This window comes from Salmo salar, chromosome 12 (genome assembly GCF_965601325.2).
Source record: "Salmo salar chromosome 12, fSalSal1, whole genome shotgun sequence".
Classification (NCBI taxonomy): domain Eukaryota; kingdom Metazoa; phylum Chordata; class Actinopteri; order Salmoniformes; family Salmonidae; genus Salmo; species Salmo salar.
In genome coordinates this window covers 89,940,632-89,963,578 of record NC_138302.1, presented here as the reverse complement: position 1 = coordinate 89,963,578, position 22,947 = coordinate 89,940,632, and the positions used below count along the sequence as shown (strand labels likewise).

The window sequence follows — 22,947 nt, the reverse complement described above, 5'->3', positions numbered from 1 at the left end:
TAACTTTTTGGATTACCCAAACTCAGTAAAGTAATCTGATTACATTCCGTCATTTTTATATCACTTTCCATTTAAGAGGATTTAGAAGAAGACAAAAAAACTATTGCAGGATAAATCAATGTTAAAGTTTACATAGCTGGACATATATGGATGTTAAATTTTACTTTATGGGTTGGTTATGTAGGCTTCTTCTGACCCATCGCTTTCTACTACATATAATAATACGATTCAATTTTATATTTACATTAAAAACCAAAGTCTATCAGAATTCCAGTCATTCTAATAAATGTTATACCCCTTGATCTTCAAGAATAGGACTTGGAAATATGGAAGTATAGATTAGCCAAATTGTTTTACCTGAGCAGGACCCCAAAACAAAGGATTTATTAGCCAGCCCTACTCTGTTGTTTATGATTTTGTTGTCATGGAGGACTGGTTGGGCTCATTGATTCTAGTTGGAAAATAAATGCTGCGCTCATGGAATGGCATGCTTTGAGCACTACTGAAAAGGGCTATTTATATGTGAAAAATGAATGCCATATGCTGCATTTGCTATAGGCCTATTGTTTCACTTTTTGTTGGTGACACTTTGATATCTTGATAATATGCAGCTGTTTAAAGGGCAAATCCACAGATGAAACAATAGCAAAACGTTTTGGTAAAAAGCTGAGGGATGGGCCTGGAGAAATGTAACCACTCTCAGATTAATAGACAGAGCTATGGATGCAAGGACTGACCTTCCATGATATCTAAATTATTGTTTTAACCATGTTATGAGGCTATACAGTGTTTGTTTACATTTGCAATGTTTACAAACATTGGGGAAAAACAAGCTTATATTTATGGTTCTGATGGGGTGCGACAGGAGGTTATATTCTTCAAGAATCAATGGGTATCTATCTATCTATCTATCTATGCCAGTCAATAGTTTGGACACACCTACTCATTCCAGGGTCTTTCTTTATTTTTACTATTTGCTACATTGTAGAGTAACAGTGGTAAAATACCACTATTATTCTACATTAAGAAGGAAATAAATTCCACAAATGAACTTTTAACAAGGCACACCTGTTAATTGAAATGCATTTCCAGTGACTACCTCACGAAGCTGGTTGAGAGAATGCCAAGACTGCGCAAAGCTGTTATCAATGCAAAGGGTGGCTACTTTCAAGAATTTTAAATGTAAAATATATTTAGATTTGTTTAACACTTTTTTCGGGTACTATATGATTCCATATGCGTTATTTCATAGTTTTGATGTCTTCACTATTATTCTACAATGTAGAAAATAGTAAAAATAAAGAACAACTCTGGAATGAGTAGATGTGTCCAAACTTTTGACTGGTACTGTATATATAATGTATATATAAGTCCAAAAATGGATGTAGCAACTACAGATTGCCCCTTTAAGTCTATCAAAAGTGTGAGAGTTTGAGCATGTGTCCATTAGGCCTATGGATTTGTATTTTTATCAGCATGAATTAGTTTGGAATAAATGTGGGGCTTTTATTGCTCATAGGCTGGGAACCACACTATGCAGCTGTTGAAAGAGCACATTTTTCACTGGCTGTCCACTGGTTTCAAAAACAATGATTAATAGGCAGCTTAAACTTCTTGAATTCAACCATTATTGGGTTCAAATACACATTTAGATTTGTGAACAGCCATCCACAACAACCACAATCCGTAAACTACACCACTGCTGTCATCCTTACCTCCAAGCGTTTATTCAAATTGGATAATCTTTGGATGCCGACAGCAGTTGCACCATTGGAAGACATAGCTTGGACTATAGCCTACAAAAGCCTATTCTTGCTCCTTTCCCGTGATCCATCAAACACATTTGGTGTGTCGTCATAGTGGTCTCTGACTTGTGGTCAGACTCGCTCAGGTGAACAAACTTAAACTTGTGCCTTTTTTCAATGCTGATTTACATGTCATTGAGAAAACAGAGAAGTGTCAAATATCTTTTATATTTGTAATCTGTAATCTGATTACAATATTTTTGCTGGTAATATAAGATTACAGTTACAGTTTTATTTGTAATCCCTTACATGTAACGGATTACTGGCTGTCCACTGGTTTCAAAAACAACCAAATCAAATGTATTTATATAGCCCTTCTTACATCAGCTGATATCTCAATGTGCTGTACAGAAACCCAGCCTAAAACCCCAAACAGCAAGCAATGCATGTGTAGATGCATGGTTAGGAAAAACTCCCTAGAAAGGCCAAAACATAGGAAGAAACCTAGAGAGGAACCAGGCTATGAGGGGGGGGCAGTCCTCTTCTGGCTGTGCCAGGTGGAGATTATAACATTATAACATGGCCAAGATGTTCAAATGTTCATAAATTACCAACATGGTCAAATAATAATAATCTCAGTAGTTGTCGAGGGTGCAACAGGTCAGCACCTCAGGAGTAAATGTCAGTTGGCTTTTTATAGCCGATCATTGAGAGTTTCTCTACCGCTCCTGCTGTCTCTAGAGAGTTGAAAACAGCAGGTCTGGAACAGGTCAGGGTTCCATAGGCAGAACAGTTGAAACTGGAGCAGCAGCACGGCCAGGTGAACTGGGGACAGCACGGAGTCATCATGCCAGGTAGTCCTGAGGAATGGTCCTAGGGCTCAGAGAGAGAGAGGAGAGAGGAGAGAGAGAGAAGGAGAGAGAAAGAGAGAATTAGAGAGAGCATACTTAAATTCACACAGGACACCGGATAAGACAGGAGAAATACTCCAGATATAACAGACTGACCCTAGACACTGTGGTCCCATCCGATGATACCCCCGGACAGGGCCAAACAGGCAGGATATAACCCCACCCACTTTGCCAAAGCACAGCCCCCACACCACTAGAGGGATATCTTCAACCACCAACCTACCATCCTGACACAAGGCCGAGTATAGCCCACAAAGATCTCCGCCACGGCACATCCCAAGGGGGGGCGCCAACCCAGATAGCAAGACCACGTCAGTGACTCAACCCACTCAAGTGTCGCACCCATCCGAGGGACGGCATGGAAGAACACCAGTAAGCCAGTGACTCAGCCCCTGTAATAGGGTTAGAGGCGGAGAATCCCAGTGGAGAGAGGGGAACCGGCCAGGCAGAGACAGCAAGGGCGGTTCGTTGCTCCAGTGCCTTTCCGTTCACCTTCACACTCCTGGGCCAGACTACACTCAATCATAGGACCTACTGAAGAGATGAGTCTTCAATAAAGACTTAAAGGTTGAGACCTAGTCTGCGTCTCTCACATGGGTAGGCAGACCATTCCATAAAAATTGAGCTCTATAGGAGAAAGCCCTGCCTCCAGCTGTTTGCTTAGAAATTCTAGGGACAATTAGGAGGCCTGCATCTTGTGACCATAGCTTATGTGTAGGTATGTACGGTAGGACCAAATCGGAAAGATATGTAGGAGCAAGCCCATGTAATGCTTTGTAGGTTAGCAGTAAAACCTTGAAATCAGCCCTTGCCTTAACATGAAGCCAGTGTAGAGAGGCTAGCACTGGAGTAATATGATCACATTTTTTGGTTCTAGTCAGGATTGTAGCAGCCGTATTTAGCACTAACTGAAGTTTATTTAGTGCTTTATCTGGGTAGCCGGAAAGTGGAGCATTGCAGTAGTCTAACCTAGAAGTGACAGAAGCATGGATGAATTTTTCTGCATCATTTTTGGACAGAAGATTTCTGATTTTTGCAATGTTACGTAGATGGAAAAAAGCTGTTCTTTAAACAGTCTAGATATGTTCGTCAAAAGAGAGATCAGGGTCCAGAGTAATGCTGAGGTCCTTCACAGTTTTAATTGAGACGACTGTACAACCATCAAGATAAATTGTCAGATTCAACAGAAATCTCTTTGTTTCTTGGGACCTAGAACAACCCTGAGTATACAGTATCCTCAGTGTTTTCCACAAGTGTGAGCTGAGTAATGTACAGCCTTCGGGAAGCCATCATTTTCTACATTTTGTTAAATTACAGCCTTATTCTAAAATGATGAAAAAAAATTCTCCTAAGCAATCTACGCATAATGACTAAGCGAAAACATTTTTTTTTAAACATTTTTGCAAATTTATTCAAAATTAAAAACAGAAATACCTTAAATATATATCTATATATATATATATATAAGTATTGAGACCCTTTGCTATGAGACTGGAAACTGAGCTCAGGTGCATCCTGTTTCCATTGATCGTCCTTGAGCTGTTTCTACAACTTGATTGGAGTCCACCTGTGGCAAACTGTACTGATTTGGAAAGGCAAACACCGGTCTACATAAGGTCCCACAGTTGACAGAACATCTCAGAGCATAAACCAAGCCAAACTGATCAATCGGGGCAGAAGGGTCTTGGTTAGGGAGGTGACCAAGAGCCCAATGGTCACTCTGACAGAGCTCTAGAGTTCCTCTGTGGAGAAAGGAGAACCTTCCAGAAGGACAACCATCTCTGCAGCACTCCACCAATCAGGCCTTTATGGTAGAGTGACCAGACGGAAGTAAAAGGCATATGACAGTACTTAAAGACTCTCAGACCATGAGAAACAAGATTCTCTGGTCTGATGAAATCGAGATTGAACTCTTTGGCCTGAATACCAAGCGTCACGTCTGGAGGAAAGCTGGCCCCATCCCTACGGTGAAGCATGGTGGCAGCATCATGCTGTGGGGATGTTTTTCAGCAGCAGGGACTTGGACACTAGTCAGGATCGAGGCAAAGATGAACAGAGCAAAGTACAGATCCTTGATGAAAACATGCTCCAGAGCACTCAGGACCTCAGACAGGACCTCAGACTGGAGCTCAGGACCTCACCTTCCCACAGGACAACGACCCTAAGCACACAGCCAAGACAACTCAGGAGTGGCTTCAGGACAAGTCTCGGAATGTCCTTGAGTGGCCCAGCGAGAGTCCGGACTTGAACCCGATCGAACATCTCCGGAGAGACCTGAAAATAGCTGTGAAGCAACGCTCCCCATCCAACCTGACAGAGCTTGAGAGGATCTGCAGAGAAGAATGGGAGAAACTCCCAAAATACAGCTGTGCCAAGCTTGTAGCGTCATACCCAAGAAGACTCGAGGCTGTAATCGCTGCCAAAGGTTCTTCAACAAAGTACTGAGTAAAGTGGTCTGAATACTTAAAAAAATGAAATATCACATTTACATATGTTAGCAAACATTTCTAAAACCCTTTTTTTTCTCCATGTCATTATGGGGTATTGTGTGTAGATTGGTGAGGGAAAAAAACTAATCATTATAAGAATAAGGCTATATTTTAACAAAAAGTCAAGGGGTCTGAATACTTTCCGAAGGCACTGTATGTTGTAGTCGGTGTAGTATTTTTCATTATAAAGTGACGTCAGCTTTGTCATGAGAGGCACACTTCAAATAGAGTGGGTCTCTAAGAGTTGGACAGTGAAGTCCACAGCAGTAACTACCTCTGCCCTGCTGTAGACCAGTATTCTGTAGAACAATGGGAACTATAGGTGAGCTTCTCATTAACAAGCGATAGCATGCATCATTGTACACTGATCAACTGTACACCTTGTTTCCTGTTTGTGTTAGAGCTCTCACCTCCTGCCTCTTTCTACCTCACTTACTTACTACTTACTAAGGTATTTTACTCCTCATGGAACATAGGCCAGTGGATGAATAGATGTCTTTCTACCTCCCTCACTCTTATCAAGGCAGCTGAGGCCAGATAAGTACTTGAGCCGATGTGCATCTTCCGCTGAGCACAGCAAAGTCCTCCTAAACCTCAACCTAAAAAAGGTTAGGTCACTCATACACCATGTACCCCTGCATCTCGTTCCCCCTGCCCCAGGAGTCTTCTGTCCTTGTGCCCTATTGGCCATCCCTGATCAGGTGGACAGAGGATGCCTAAAATCTTCTCTAAGACTTGAAAACACTCAATCATTTGCCTCTCCGGTGTTCGTTAAAAGCAGTTGACGTGCCAGCTGCATAGTTGACGACACCAGTCGGCCCTCTAGGTGGTCAGCTAGGACGGTTTTCCCCGTTTATTTGGTTTTGAGCACTACAGGGCTGAAGCCGGGGTGTGAGCATGGGGGCCGGAGCGAGCGCAGAGGATAAGCACTCCAAAGAACTTGAGAAGAAACTCAAGGAGGACGCAGAGAAGGACGCCAGGACAGTCAAGCTGCTGCTTCTGGGTAATGTCTGCCTGTCTGGCCCTCTGGTCCTCTGCTCTGAGGAAGGGCCTAGGTGGAGGGTGTTCTATGGGGTGCCTCATCATAACCTGGTATCCAGACTATGCACTAAATGAGTCATAGGCTCTAAGGCCCTATGTGATTGTCCAGTGATTGGCTTGAGTCTTATCTGGTCAAAGGTCTGTTGCTCGGGATGGCTTCCTTAGTATTTAATAGAACGTGAAAAAGTTTCTTTCTTAAAAGCAACCTTTTGACCCTAAGTGTGTAATCCCATGTTTATATTGCTGAGTAGACTCTACTATACTCTTAGAAAAAAGGGTTCCAAAAGGGTTCTTTGGTTGTCCCCACAGGATACCCCTTTTTGCTTTCAGATAGAACTCTTTTGGGTTCCATGTATAACCCTCTGTGGAAAGGGTTCTACATGGAACTCAAAAGGGTTCTAGCTGGACCGAAACGGATTCTACCTGGAACCTTAAAGGGTTCTTCCAATTGTTCTCGTATGGGGACAGCCGAAGAACCATTTTAGGTTCTAGATAGCACCTTTTATCCTAAGAGGGATGGGGATAGAGATCGTTTTCTCCTCTGTCGTTTAGCCTTGAGAGAGATGTGAAGATCCTGTCCGTAGTAGTCTCCTGTGGTGTTGAATAATGCAGGTGTGTAGACAGAGACAATGTTATCTTGTCTCTTCGTATTATATTGTTAATCATGCGGTTGCCCTAAACCAAATTCGATTGTAATTTAGACTTTACCAGCCTTGCAAACTCATTATTTTATTGTGGCTCAATCAAAAGTAAATGTCAAAGCTAATAGGATTACTATGCCAAATACATTTACCCTCTTGTCAACATACGCTAAATTGACTGAAAATGCTGATATTCAGAGGTACTACATTTTGCGTTAGCAACAACGGTGAGGCTAAGCAACCTTGGTCACTCTGCAGGAGCCCGAGGCTGTAGCTTATCCCCCCTGGCTTTCACACTATTGTTCTGAACACTTTGGTAATTACTCACCTCAAGCCCCTGGTAATCCTCAAACAACAATTGTTGCAGTACAGAAGTCTTAATCCCACACTACTGCACACACACCCTAACCTAATTACCCCAATGCAAATCTATTATAGCTCCACTGACCCCAACATCCACCCTTAACCTAACACCCTGCACCAATACTTCATGAACTTCATGAAAGTCTTAGCAAGTATCTAGGGGACGAGAGAGAGAGCGAGAGAGACAGACAGACAGACAGACAGACAGACAGGCAGACAGGCAGACAGGCAGGCAGACAGGGGGAGGGAGGGAGCACTTTCATGTCATCATAAACTTGATTAGGAACACAACATTGATTGTAGATTCCTGAGTTGTAATAGCCATGTAGTGAACACATGGAACACATGCAGATTAAGGTGGTTCTGCTGACAGAAGAACATTCAGCACAGTACTCTGTTGACACTGTCCCTGAGGGGCTTCAACACCTCATAGACACTCTATTAGAGAGTGAGCTAGTGTGCGTCTCTCCCTGACATGGATCAATCAATCAAATGCATTTTATAAAGTCATTTTTACATAAGCAGTTACCCGGCCAACTAATAACCATGATGGCTGTAGAGGGGCAGCAGGGCCAACTAATAACCATGATGGCTGTAGAGGGGCAGCAGGGCCAACTAATAACCATGATGACTGTAGAGGGGCAGCAGGGCCAACTAATAACCATGATGTCTGTAGAGGGGCAGCAGGGTCAACTAATAACCATGATGACTGTAGAGGGGCAGCAGGGCCAACTAATAACCATGATGACTGTAGAGGGGCAGCAGGGCCAACTAATAACCATGATGACTGTAGAGGGGCAGCAGGGCCAACTAATAACCATGATGACTGTAGAGGGGCAGCAGGGCCAACTAATAACCATGATGACTGTAGAGGGGCAGCAGGGCCAACTAATAACCATGATGACTGATGAGGGGCAGCAGGGCCAACTAATAACCATGATGACTGTAGAGGGGCAGCAGAGTCAACTAATAACCATGATGGCTGTAGAGGGGCAGCAGGGTCAACTAATAACCATGATGTCTGAAGAGGGGCAGCAGGGTCAACTAATAACCATGATGACTGTAGAGGGGCAGCAGGGCCAACTAATAACCATGATGACTGTAGAGGGGCAGCAGGGTCAACTAATAACCATGATGTCTGAAGAGGGGCAGCAGGGCCAACTAATAACCATGATGTCTGAAGAGGGGCAGCAGGGCCAACTAATAACCATGATGACTGTAGAGGGGCAGCAGGGCCAACTAATAACCATGATGACTGTAGAGGGGCAGCAGGGTCAACTAATAACCATGATGTCTGAAGAGGGGCAGCAGGGTCAACTAATAACCATGATGGCTGTAGAGGGGCAGCAGGGTCAACTAATAACCATGATGACTGTAGAGGGGCAGCAGGGTCAACTAATAACCATGATGGCTGTAGAGGGGCAGCAGGGCCAACTAATAACCATGATGGCTGTAGAAGGGCAGCAGGAGAGAATAATAACCATGATGGCTGTAGAGTGGCAGCAGGGTCAACTAATAACCATGATGGCTGTAGAGTGGCAGCAGGGTCAACTAATAACCATGATGACTGTAGAGGGGCAGCAGGGTCAACTAATAACCATGATGACTGTAGAGGGGCAGCAGGGCCAACTAATAACCATGATGGCTGAAGAGGGGCAGCAGGGTCAACTAATAACCATGATGGCTGTAGAGGGGCAGCAGGGCCAACTAATAACCATGATGGCTGAAGAGGGGCAGCAGGTCCAACTAATAACCATGATGGCTGAAGAGGGGCAGCAGGGCCAACTAATAACCATGATGACTGTAGAGGGGCAGCACGGTCAACTAATAACCATGATGACTGTAGAGGGGCAGCAGGGTCAACTAATAACCATGATGGCTGAAGAGGGGCAGCAGGGTCAACTAATAACCATGATGACTGTAGAGGGGCAGCAGGGTCAACTAATAACCATGATGACTGAAGAGGGGCAGCAGGGTCAACTAATAACCATGATGACTGTAGAGGGGCAGCAGGGTCAACTAATAACCATGATGGCTGTAGAGTGGCAGCAGGGCCAACTAATAACCATGATGACTGTAGAGGGGCAGCAGGGCCAACTAATAACCATGATGACTGTAGAAGGGCAGCAGGAGAGAATAATAACCATGATGGCTGTAGAGGGGCAGCAGGACCAACTAATAACCATGATGGCTGTAGAGGGGCAGCAGGACCAACTAATAACCATGATGGCTGTAGAAGGGCAGCAGGATCAACTAATAACCATGATGGCTGTAGAAGGGCAGCAGGACCAACTAATAACCATGATGACTGTAGAGGGGCAGCAGGGTCAACTAATAACCATGATGACTGTAGAGGGGCAGCAGGGCCAACTAATAACCATGATGACTGTAGAGGGGCAGCAGGGCCAACTAATAACCATGATGACTGTAGAGGGGCAGCAGGGTCAACTAATAACCATGATGGCTGAAGAGGGGCAGCAGGTCCAACTAATAACCATGATGGCTGAAGAGGGGCAGCAGGGCCAACTAATAACCATGATGACTGTAGAGGGGCAGCAGGGTCAACTAATAACCATGATGACTGTAGAGGGGCAGCAGGGCCAACTAATAACCATGATGACTGTAGAGTGGCAGCAGGGCCAACTAATAACCATGATGACTGTAGAGGGGCAGCAGGGTCAACTAATAACCATGATGTCTGTAGAGGGGCAGCAGGGTCAACTAATAACCATGATGGACATAGATGGGAAGCAGGAGAGAATAATAACCATGACGGCTGTAGAGGGTGCAGCAGGAAAGTGAGTCATACTGTATCTCTGTGACAATATAGGTCAGGGATAGAGAAAGTTATTCCTGACATCAGCTTTGAAGGGGCTTAGGACAGGAGTAATGAGCTTGGTGCCCTTGTGTGGCTCCTCTGTGGGCCAATGTACACACCAACTCAACAGGGAGGACCATAACAGGTCAGGAAAGAACATAGAGGGAATAGTTGCAGAGGAATGTTAAAGAAAGGTGGAAAAGGTGAAAAGTAAAATAGAATAAGGGAGTACACTTTGTGACCTGTCACTTCCTTGTTTGCCCCTCGTTTTTGTAATCCAGGTCTAAGATAGTTTAACACTGCAGCCAAGTGGTCATGTTTGGTACTATAAATGTGATGCCTACTTCTATAGAGACTGATCTACACCCTCCCAAAACCTTGCCATGCACCAGATAATGGTCTCCTACCACAGGCTGTCATTTATACATACAGTACCTGAGATCTAAATAAGTGTACTTTTTTCCCCACTTGTGCATAGGTGCTGGAGAATCAGGAAAGAGCACAATCGTCAAACAGATGAAGTGAGTCTAGTAACACTATTGTACCAAGTTAAATGTCATAAAAGAATCAGTGTCTCAACAACCAAATTAATTTGTGGATTCTTGTGTTCTCACAACAGAATTATCCATCAAGATGGTTACTCTCTTGAGGAGTCTATGGAGTTTGTCACCATCATCTACAGCAATACCCTTCAGTCCATCATGGCTATTGTAAAGGGTATGACTCAACTCAACATTGGCTATGGTGACTCCGCTCAGCAGGTAGTTACTGACTGTCTACTGCAGGGTTCCCAAACTCGATCCTGGAGCACGTTTTGGTTTTTGCCCTAGCACTACACAGCTGATTAAAATATCCAACTCATCATCATGCTTTGATTATTTGAATCAGCTGTGTAGTGCTAGGGCAAACCCAAACCGTGCACCCAGGACCAAGTTAGGGAAACGTTGTTCTACAGAACACTATTCAGACAGATGGATTACGTAACATAACCAAGCCAGGCATCATATTATTTGGGATATGATGTTCCTTTGTCAAACTGGGTATAGTACGCAATCTAAGTGTGGAGGTATGATTTTGTACTTGCTTGTGTCTGCGTATTTGTTTGTAGGACGACTCCAGGAAGCTCATGCATCTAGCAGACACCATTGAGGAGGGCTCCATGCCCAAGGAGCTGTCTGACATCATCATCCGGCTGTGGAAGGACACTGGCATCCAGGCATGCTACGACAGGGCCTCCGAGTACCAGCTTAACGACTCCGCTGGATAGTAGGTTCACTCTCCTGGACTGGACCAACCCATCCCCGTTCCCTTTTCCCCATGACAGCACACCATCATATCCACAAAGGGCTGGTTTCACAGATACATATTAAGTTAAATCCTGGACTAAAACGCTCTTTGAATGAAGGATCTCCATTGTGAATGCTTTTTAGTCCAGGACCAGGGTATGTGTCTGGGAAACTACCACCTAAGAGCTTTGTCCTCTCTTACTAGTCTGTTGATGAACCAGATGAAGGTGGTTTTTCATAACCACTCTCTCCGTGTCCCAGCTATCTGAATGACTTGGAGAGGCTGGTCCAGCCTGGATATAGCCTTACCGAGCAGGAAATAACCTCACTATGTCCCACCTAGCTTTCTGAATGACTTGGAGTCGCTGGTCCAGCCTGGATATACCCCTACTGAGTAGGAAGTAATCCCTCTCTCTCTCGGTGTCCCACCTAGCTATCTGAATGACTTGGAGAGGCTGGTCCAGCCTGGATATATCCCCACTGAGCAGGACATGTTGCGATCCAGGGTGAAGACCACTGGTATCATAGAGACCCAGTTCGGCTTAAAAGATCTCAACTTCAGGTGAGGCTAAAAACACAACGCAAGACAATTATACCAGCATTAATCCCCATTGATCAGAATCACAAAAACATTGAAAAGCAACAATTATCTTTAAGAAATCTGACCTTAGATGACCATAACATTGTAATAATATAGTAATAACATTGGCGATCAACATTGACATCTGCCTCTCTCTCGCTGTCCTGCAGGATGTTTGACGTGGGCGGCCAGCGCTCAGAGAGGAAGAAATGGATCCACTGCTTTGAGGGAGTGACCTGTATTATCTTCATCGCTGCTCTGAGCGCCTACGACATGGTGCTGGTGGAGGATGATGAAGTGGTGAGATATCAGCATCATCATCATACACACTAGATTTAAGGAGTCACTGTAGGATGAAGTGGCCTTCCCTGTAGCTCAGTTGGTAGAGCATGGTGTTTGCAACACCAGGGTTGTGGGTTCGATTCCCACGGGGGGCCAGCACAGAAAAAAATGTATGAAATTGTATGAAATGTATGCATTCACTACTGTAAGTCGCTCTGGATAAGAGCATCTGCTAAATGACTAAAATGTAAATGTAAGTGGTAAGATATCATCATAGACACTTAGATTGAGGTAGTCACTGCATTGTCTCACGTCAGATAGAGCGGTGGCTGTCTGCACTGATGGCTCCTGGAGATGCTTGTCACGTTAGAATGATGCCATCTGACGGAAGACAATGGTAGTCACCGTGGCACTGTATGGACAGAGTAGTGGTCAGAGTAGCGGCTTTGTGATCTCATGGAGAGATGAATTGTAGAATCAGTTTCATTAGCTTGTTTCATGCATGTAATCCATCTGTGTGATTCTCTCCTCATGAAGAACCGAATGCACGAGAGTCTCCACCTGTTCAACAGTATCTGCAACCACCGCTACTTTATTGCCACCTCCATCGTACTCTTCCTCAACAAGAAAGATGTCTTCACCGAGAAGATCAAGAAGGCTCACCTCAGCATGTGCTTCCCCGACTACGACGGTGGGCTCACAACAGCAGATCTGCCACTGGCCTATTCTCCTTGGAACACTCAGCGTTTTCTCAATGTTCTTTTGATGTTAGACCAATGTCAGCTCTTAACTATTGCATATTGTGTTTGTCATCCGTAGCATAAGTCAGCTTTGATTTCAGCTCTTGTTGACTCTTTTGACAGTATTGTAAGTATTATTTCCCTAAATGTTGTTTGATTCCCTGTAGGCCCCAACACCTATGAGGATGCTGGTAACTACATCAAACTCCAGTTCCTGGACCTGAACTTGCGGCGAGATATCAAGGAGGTCTACTCACACATGACCTGTGCCACAGACACAGAGAACGTCAAGTTTGTGTTTGACGCCGTAACTGACATCATCATCAAAGAAAACCTAAAAAGCTGTGGTCTCTTCTAAGAGCCACACCGTATAGCCATATAGGTGAGTGGAACTCTTCTGGTCTAGACTATACTAGGATACTGAGAGATTGTCTGCCTCTGCCCATTGAATCCCAAAGCCCCATATTAAACTATAGTTTACCTGACAGGCGCCACACACACACACACAACTCACTATGAATCAGCACATAATTTCTCTGTCACCCACCCAATGGCACACATGTTGTTATCTCCTCTAAACACTCCTCTGTTTCAGGCCTAACTCCTATCTCCTCCCCCTTTCAAACTGCGGGCAACAATCTCCTCAAGACCGGACCAAGATGAGAAACTGTCTCTACGAGCTGCCATTCTCCAATAGATTACTACACACACATGAATTCATACAGTCCAACGCAGCATCATAACCAAAGACAATTCTGTTAATTTGAGACCTTGACGAGCCCTAAGAGAGGTGTAACGTCAGATCTATCCTGTACATATCTGTTATAAGTCGATCATAATCAAGCCGTCATCCTTTCTTAAAAGTCTTGAATAGGAACTGTAGTTGAATCATCGACCCTTCGGTCAGCAGAAAGTGCTTCTTCTCCCAGACAATAAATGTGAATAGGTGTAAGGCAATGTATAATCTCTACGCTCCAGTAACTGGCATATAAAGCCATAAGAGACGGAAACGAGACGGAAACAAGATGGCCTCCACCTGCACACGCACTTCAACTTGTGTTATAATAAGTTACAAAACCCATTCATTAGCAAAAATGGGTTTTAAGTGTAGATAAGGCATACTAGAACAAAGATTGAGCTGTTAAGTATAGTGGGCACAATATGAAAGACCTCAAGCTACTGGAGAGGACCAATACAACATGAAATCGGACCAGTTCATTTTTATATGTCAAACATCAAAGAATTGCAAAGGTAAGGGTAACTTGTATGTAGATCTCTAACTGATGAGCAACTGTAGTAAAAATGCACTATTTTTAAGTTTGGTCGCTTGGTCACAAACCAATTTGAATGCCTTGTAGGTCTTTGGGCCACACATTCTGTACCGAAAAGACAAAGGATGTTACTGTGAAATGTGAATCAGATGTTGAGTTATTAAAGCTTCTGTAGAAAACTAACCTCTGAACTACTTACTGAATAAATTCCTCTCAGTATTGTCACGTTCTGTACTTGGCATTTATTTCACACTATTTTTTTTTTATAGATTTTTCTGACATTAAGAGAAAACCATTCTTACAGCATTGTCTGAACAGTATTGTAGAGGTCAAAAGCCCACTTAGTTAAAACTCAAGATGACCTGAGAGAAGAAAGTTAAGTCCTGATTAGATTATCTAAGACAAAAAAAATTGAGAATTGTCACAAGACGGAGGCAAAACAAGATGTCAAGAAGACAATCACAAAAAAGAATCCCTGAGTTTCCTCCCCACATACTGGTACTTGACATAGTCTGTTAGGCAACCTTCCCTTGACTTAATGGTGCTAAGGGAGGACCATTTGCACAAGGTCGTCCACATACACATCCTGTACTGCTGTGTACTAACTCTTTGGAATATACAGCAAAATGAACAAACAAAGCAGCACAACCGGTGTATATCCGCATGAATAGCCCTTCCTTGAATATGAATACTAGGAATAGAAATTCCTAATGGTTCAATACAGACATGATACTCTTACACAACCTTAAAAAAAACATTACACACTTTATGGCTTTGTTTAAACCCACGGGAAGTGTCAATAATATTGTACTAAAAAGGAATGATTTCCACCTTCTAGACTGGTCACAGAATGGAAGTTATTAACTTATTTCACTTTATCACAACCATCTTGGCTTTTATATTAAGTCACGTCTGCATTAACAAGGTGTCACGTCTGCATTAACAAGGTGTCACGTCTGCATTAACAAGGTGTCACGTCTGCATTAACAAGGAGCCAAAAAGACTAAGGCACAATGGTTCATGTGACTGTAAATATCACTGTCATGGCACATAAAATGACATACATCCACCTGCCTATTGCAAGACAATTGCATGATAGAGATGCATATATCACACATTCACCTCAGATACCTGAATAATACTGAATTAAAAAAAGATAACAGGATGCCTCAGAAGCTGAGGCTTCAGAAGAGTTATCAGTTGAAAACATAACTGTGACAATCCTAGTGAGGCACTAGTCACCCTGTATATCTATTTTTTTGCGTAATGCACTTAAAATTATGCTGTGGACATTAAGCAGGTATCTGGATGGCACTGTTCCCTCAACCCAATAATAGTTCACAGATCGGCGGTATGTTCAGAACACCTAGTTATAATGACACCAAACATCCCAGTTATAATGACACCAAACACCCAATGAGTCACATTCAAAATGTTGTGGAACAGGATTCCAGCAAACCTTTTATTGGAGAAAAAAAAAAAAAGATTGTCCTTTCCAAAATAAGCTTCCCCTTCTGAACGCTAAGTGATGCATATTATAAAACAATACCACAAAAAAAAAATTAAATGCTATTTTAAAAAGGTCCTAGAGAGTATTGTCCACCTTGGTCCTGAGCAGCAGAGCGGTAGAGGAGCAGGGTGAGGTGAGACGATAAGGGTCTATTCCCCTCTGTCCTCTTCACACAACAAGCTGTGCCTGAGTGAGTGAGTCTACAACCTGAGGACAGACACAGCAGTGATCTCTCCTCAGAACAGTCCCACCATGTGATCGATCTGTCTCATGTACACACTCTTCAAAGGCAGGGAGTACCTCCGCTCCTCAGAGACCCTGTCACACTGAAGAAAGGAAGCAGAGGAGAGTGGATGATTTGTAAGAAAAATTAAAAATAGGTCATCTATCAACAACCTAACCCTGCATATTTCAAATATGCTTGAGCTTATTTAGCATAAAGAAATGTACGTCATTCATTACTGTATATTTTAAGCTGCAGTATTTGATAATGCAGGCAGTGTCAGGGTAATATATATTTATATATCAGAGGTCATTACATTGCTATTGTTGATAGAAAATGACCCGTTGGAGGACTCCTGGTCTGTCACCACTCCCTCCTCACAGGGGAACAGGTCATTCCACTGCTTCTCCCGGAAGCGTGCGTCAATAGGCACCACATGGCCCTCTGTGGTGAAGATGTACTTGTTCTCTGATTTGTGCAAGGGGTTGTCGTCATCAAACAGCTGGAAGGAGAATGTCACAGGATTAACTAGAATGACAGGTTCTATTAGCTCAGAAAAGCCTGTTCCAGTTTCTGACCAACATACAGTACAGGCACAGTACAGGCACATACCAGGTAAAGGTATTTTCAGACAGTACAGGCACATACCAGGTAAAGGTATTTTCAGGCAGAACAGGCACATACCAGGTAAAGGTATTTTCAGGCAGAACAGGCACATACCAGGTAAAGGTATTTTCAGGCAGAACAGGCACATACCAGGTAAAGGTATTTTCAGGCAGAACAGGCACATACCAGGTAAAGGTATTTTCAGACAGTACAGTACAGGTACTAAACAGCTCAGGCTAATGTTCCTATTGATCCAGTAAGGCTAGCAGGATAGTCTCTTTCTATTGGCATGTAACTGATATGAATGTTGTATTGTCAATTTGTTTTCTACTGTATTTAATTGGCACTTTAAACGTGTATATGATACTGCAACAATTTCCCCATGGGGACAATAAAGTCAGTAAAGTAAAGTACATACCAGGTAAAGGTATTTGCAGGTCTCGCTGAGAAAGAAGCTCTCCATGCGACCCTCTTTGGACTTGTCCACCACGTGGTGAAGAGTGGCATACCCACACCTGTCATATCCACACATCAGTTTAGGGAACAGTAGAAACAGACTTCCTAACTCTATAAAAGTAAGTGTTTTTCAAAGAACCGACTTATACCTGACTTTGGCATTTTTTTCCAGGCTCTCAAGGATATCCATTCCTACGTGCAAATAGAAAGGATTTTTCGTTGCCTGTGAGGGGAAATGAAATAGCTCAACTCAAAGCAGCTCAAAACAAATAAAACTAACAAACATTCTGTATCAAATGTTGTCTCCAATGCATGTGAAGCACTGGTACCTGGTAGAGGAGATAGGTGGACTCCACCAGTTCTGGCCTCAGGGGGTAGAAGAGCACGTCGGGCGCCTGTAGCTGCCAGTTGTACCTCTCCGGCAGGGCCCCGAAGCGCTTCCAGATGGCATAGTAGAAGGCATGCATGCAAATGGCCTCCTCAACATCACCATTCAACACCTGAGGTGGTTAGAGCACAGACGCAACATCATAAACAGTAGTAACGCTGTCAGGTTGAACATTCACCAAGGTAGTCTACTGAACAACATTTATTGGGACATTGTAGGTTGAGGACATATGCAGGGTTTGTACTGCGCGATATATATAAGAGAGCGAGAGCGAGAGAGCGAGAGAGAGATGTCTACCAGGAGGCCAGGGAAGAAGGCTTGCAGGGAGTCGATCCAGGTGTTCATGATCTGGCCGTTGAACATGTTCACATTGACGTAGAGTGGAGGGTCCCCTTCTCCCTCATTACATGACTCCCTCCTGCAGGCCAATATCGACACACACATAACCTTTACAGAACATAGATCAACACTAAACAACATGCCGCCACATTACTAATATAACCTCAAATATAGCCAGTCATTCAACACAGAACCATTAGAACACCGCGTATCCACACAAACACACCCTCATCAAGTCAATTCAAGCACAGGACTGACCCCATTCTCAGGTGGTTCTGGATGCTCTCATACGAAGCTTGGAACATCAAGTAGTCCTCTTTCTCTCCAAACAGGATGTAAGACTTCAGCAGGTACTCGTAGAAGGAGTCCATCCCTGCTCCCAGGCCACTTTGCATGCCAACCCACTGTCCCGTTTGAATGTTCACCACGTTCCCTGAGTGTTGAAGAGAAGAGGTAACCATGTGAGATACAACGAGAGAAAGATGCAGCTACACATGAGAAAACATTACATACAAACTACAAAGATGATCTCTACTCACCTAGCAAGCCTGTCTCGTTGCTCCTCAGGTTCCACAGGGCTCGGACAGCCCGTCTGGCCACCCACTCAAACGTGGAGTCTCCAATCAGACGGCTCAGAATGCCAAACTCCACCAGCAGGGAGCCAGCCCCAGATGTGCAAGTCTCATTGATGCTGTCTGGAGAGACACCACTCTTCAGGTTCACCTGAGGAAATTAAGTGACAGGGTAATCAGTCACTGAAGAACATTACAGTTATTTCAGTACGGCATAGTTGTGCTCGTTATATATACACACACATTGTGTAAACAACAGATGAAGTAAATGTCAAGACTGATAGTGGACCTCTTGTTGTTTAATGGTCTTAGATCTACCTCCACCTGTCTAGTATTTCCCCGGTCTGCAAAGCCAGGCCTGTCAAATCGTTAAGAACCCAGGACAGACCAGGCCATTACCCATGCAGCTCTCCTCTCACCCTGGGGTGGGGGATGCCTGTGCTGGTGTTCTCAAAGGCTGGCAGCAGGCGGACTGCCAGGTCGTGGGCCAAGTGTAGTAGCTCATTGTCATAATCGTCCAGGCCCACGTCACCGAAGGGATGCTTCGGGTCAGTCAGGAGGATGTGAGCAGAGATCAGACTACCCAGGATCCTGGAGGGCCAAAGAATGAACAAATGAGACAACCATCAAGAGAAGTTATAAGGCAGTCCTTGTTTAAACATTAAGGTAGCTAGGATTCAGAGATAGGAGCAGAGTTCAATGCATCTACCACTAGATTAGAGATACCATTGCCCTACTTTAAACAATAAACACCCCCTACCTCCCTCCGCCACAGCACCTGCAATTTTTTGTTTTCTTTGTAGCTTGGAAAGATCACAAAATTATACTTGTGGTTTTCTGAAATATGAGCTGCAACTCCACTGTGGTTGTAAAGCTGTTTGCTACATCTTTACATCTGTAACTTGACACTGAGCTAACAAAAAAAAAAGTGTTAGTCAATACAGATACTACATTTATACCTGATGTTAGCCTCAAACACTTGCACAGTGGAGTCCTTGTCGAAAGATACCGTGTCTATCACCAACTTCACAGCTCTATGGAACTCTGACACATTCCCCAGCACCTGGAGCGAGAAACATTACCAGGATCATTGAAATGCTTCCTAAACCATTTTAATACCATTATCCTAAAAGCTGACACAAATGAAACAGGAATAGAAAATACAGCTGCTTACCAGTAGTGTGTCTAGAGTGTCAATGAGTGTCAATGAATAGTTTCCCAAGACATCATTGATGTTGATGTTTGACCTGAAACAACAGTAGTGAAACATATAAAAGAGGCGTGGCAATAATTGAGGGCATGCACATGTAGGCAATAATGCAAACACCATGGTGGGAATTGTGGGACCACATTCAACTTGATCACAAACTGAACAAGTTAAATGGATTGACCCTGTTTCAGCTTGAGAGAAATTAAGTTTCGTCCAGCTGTGCACTTTGTGCCTTTTGTTATCAGATTCAAAAGAATGTCACTCAAAGTAGATAGAGCGGACAAGCAAATAGAACACCAGCCTTACAGTAACTGTATTTGGTTAGCTATTTACATCACCTTAACCAGATTTGATAACAAGTCCTGCATGACAGATAGATGCAAATTACAATAACCATAACCACACATTTAACATCATCAGTCACAATGTAAATAATGAATGGACACACACTTCAGCTAGTTGGACAGGGCAGTCTACCAACCTAATAATAAATTGCACGTGTGTTACCAGATTAGTTCTAGGCCTATACTCACGGGTTGAGAACGTCGGGACCTCTCCCTTGACAGTCAATGGGATTCAGCTCATCTTCGGGAAAGGCATATTTCATGTAGTTGTCATATCCAAAGAAGAACATGTCTTTGGCCATGCCTTTCATCTTTAACTTGAGTGTGTCCGGGAAGGAGCTATATCTCCTGTCATACTCATCCCTGTCCCCTTCAAAGAGGCTAAGGTAAGACGACTTCTTTGGTGAATTTTCTTCACCAAGTTTGGCACAAGAGGTCCTGCTTTGTGCGTCTCCATGGCCGTGTATTCGTTGTGACCATGAATTGTCACTTGAGGATGTCCCATCATCCTCATTGAAAAGTTGTAATTTGTTCAAATTTAGGGGGAAGTTGAACCCCCAGCTAGGTCCCAGTCCAAATGCTAGCCATAGTAGACAACTGAAAGTCAGTCTGTGTACGACGAGACCAACCAGTATCGACTTCCATTGCATCTTTGTTCTGGATCGGTCTTAAAATACATAGTTCAAATCAACAGTCTTTGATGAATAAATGGCTGAATTGCCTTCCGTTTATTGCTTACAAGCCACCTAGGCTCAGCTGGCTGACAAAGTCGATAGCGCGCCACACGTTTCCTGTCAACAAACCCAGCCCCTCGGTTGTCACTAGTTACCACAGCCACAATGTAAACTGTCTATATGGTAACAATTCATGATTTTGTTAAGATATGTTCTCTTAATTTAAAGGTTAAGCGTAAGATTAGCAGTGTGGTTAAGGTTAAAATCTGATTTTAAAATATATTACAGAAACAGGCAGGGTTTAGGTTTAAGCGATAGTTATGATTTAGTCGCTATGGTAACTAGTGACGAACCAGCCCTTCCCGGTTTTAAGGTGTGATTGGAGCTCCAGATATGTCGTCAAGAAAGAAGGGGCAGGCGCGTTTCAGCAATTGGCTACCATTCATGTCAGTCTTGCCGTGTGTCAAGTAGTATCACCTTTGCACCAATAGAAAACACCCACAAGCACTAAAAAGTAGACGGGCTCAGACTGGTGATGAGTCAGAAAATACCAGTGTCAAAACCAATCTGGAGGTCTAAAAATCATTGTTTTCACTATCCGACATTTGTTTGCGGATCTGATGTTTTCGAGTTAAAATCATTGTTTGAGACTACTGGTAGTAGGCTATGAATATTGGTACAAGTATTAGTCCAATGAGTGTAGTGAAATGTTGTCCTTAATTTTAATGACAAAGTTCATCTTTAAGCATAGTTTACGTTTTTTATCCACTCATAACGTATTTACAAAATAATTCCAAAGTATTGACACCATAAATATCTATTTCAAAAATGCGCTACAGAAAATATCGCAACTGAGGGTGAACAACGACAATAGTACAAATGTCTAAATTAAAAAGCATGCCTTTTTATTTCTTGAATATATAGGAGTGGAGTTCTCTTTACTCAGGAAGGCACACTTTGCATGCTGTTTGCTTCAGTGATGAGATATTGCACAAGGCACTTTGAATTCTGCCACTCTCGCTCAGCTCATTGACAGCAGTAGACATAATTCTGCTGAGGCAAATTACAAACAAGGCTGATAACCACACAACCAACCCACTATCTTGACCATCAGTACATTAATATAAAATATCCATATACGCTCACATAAGTAAAAATCTTAACAGCTTGATATTTGTACATACCTAGCTACTGAACTATTTACATAATTCATTGCTAAAAAAAAAAAGAGCAATTTCCAAGACAAACATTTTTGATTTGGCAAAAAAAGGCAAAGACCATAAAGCAGTTAATCTCACAGTAGAACATGACAGAAACAAGAAGGGAAACCAGAAAGTCCATTTACTTTCCCAGTGACGTATATTAACATACACTATATATACACACACAAGCGTATGTGGACACCCCTTCAAATTAGTGGATTTGTTTATTTCAGCCACACCCGTTGCCGACAGGTGTATAAAATAAAGCACACCGCCATGCAATCTCCATAGACAAACATCGGCAGCAGAATGGCACGTACTGAAGAGCTCAGTCACTTTCAATGTGCCACCTTTCCAACAAGTCAGTTCGTCAAATTTCTCCCCTGGTCAACTGTAAGTGCTGTTATTGTGAAGTGGAAACTTCTTTGAGCAACAACGGCTCAGTGGTAGGCCACACAAGCTCACAGAACGGGACAGCCGTCTGTACTCAGTTGCAACACTCACTACCGAGTTCCAAACTGCCTCTGGAAGCAACATCAGCACAAGAATTGTTCGTCAGGAGCTTCATCTAATGGGTTTCCCATTGCCGAGCAGCCGCACACAAGCCTAAGATCATCATGCACAATGCCAAGTGTCAGCTGGAGTGGTGTAAAGCTCACCACTATTGGACAATGAAGCAGTGGAAACGCGTTCTCGAGTGATGAATCACGCTTCATCATCTCGCAGTCCGACTGACAAATCTGGGTTTGGCGGATGCCAGGAAAGCGCTAACTGCCCGAATGCATAGTGCCAACTGTAAAGTTTGGTGGAGGAGGACTAATGGTCTGGTGCTGTTTTTCATGGTTCAAGCTAGGCCCCTTAGTTCCAGTGAAGGGAAATCTTAACACTACAGCATACAATGACATTCTAGATAATTCTGTGCTTCCAACTTTGTGGCAACAGTTTGGGGTAGGCCCATTCTGTTTTAGCATGACAATGCCCCCGTGCACAAAGTGAATGGTTTGTCGAGATCGGCGTGGAAGAACTTCACTGGCCTGCCCAGAGCCCTGACCTCAACCCCATCAAACACCTTTTTTGATGAATAAGAACGCCGACTGCGAGCCAGGCCTAGGAGGGACCAACTCCATATTCATGCCCATGATTTTGGAATGAGATGTTCGACGAGCAGGTGTCCACATACTTTTGGTCATGTAGTGTATGTCTGTTCTTTACCCTATAGCTTCACACAGGACTGTCTGGAGAACATGTATAATGAG

The 22,947-nt window shown here is 43.5% G+C and overlaps 2 protein-coding genes across 2 annotated transcripts; one reads left to right on the top strand and one right to left on the bottom strand.

Annotated features, from left to right (window-relative positions):
• Positions 1-5,906: 5,906 nt before the first annotated feature.
• Positions 5,907-14,135, top strand: LOC106565989 (guanine nucleotide-binding protein G(t) subunit alpha-1). Its single transcript, XM_014133731.3, has 9 exons — positions 5,907-6,148; positions 10,487-10,529; positions 10,628-10,769; positions 11,117-11,274; positions 11,728-11,856; positions 12,045-12,174; positions 12,694-12,847; positions 13,064-13,278; positions 13,492-14,135. The coding sequence occupies exons 1-8, from the start codon at positions 6,043-6,045 to the stop codon at positions 13,252-13,254; spliced, it is 1,053 nt and encodes a 350-aa protein (XP_013989206.1). The 5' UTR covers positions 5,907-6,042; the 3' UTR covers positions 13,255-13,278; positions 13,492-14,135.
• A 254-nt stretch (positions 14,136-14,389) lies between these two features.
• Positions 14,390-20,525, bottom strand: LOC100380799 (ER degradation enhancer, mannosidase alpha-like 1). The gene is given in 12 exon segments (NM_001173921.1): positions 14,390-16,003; positions 16,217-16,402; positions 16,925-17,021; positions 17,112-17,185; positions 17,292-17,462; positions 17,648-17,768; positions 17,948-18,122; positions 18,229-18,412; positions 18,681-18,852; positions 19,221-19,324; positions 19,436-19,508; positions 20,005-20,525. Coding segments are annotated over 12 exon segments (1,908 nt in total). The 5' UTR covers positions 20,466-20,525; the 3' UTR covers positions 14,390-15,913.
• Positions 20,526-22,947: the final 2,422 nt, after the last annotated feature.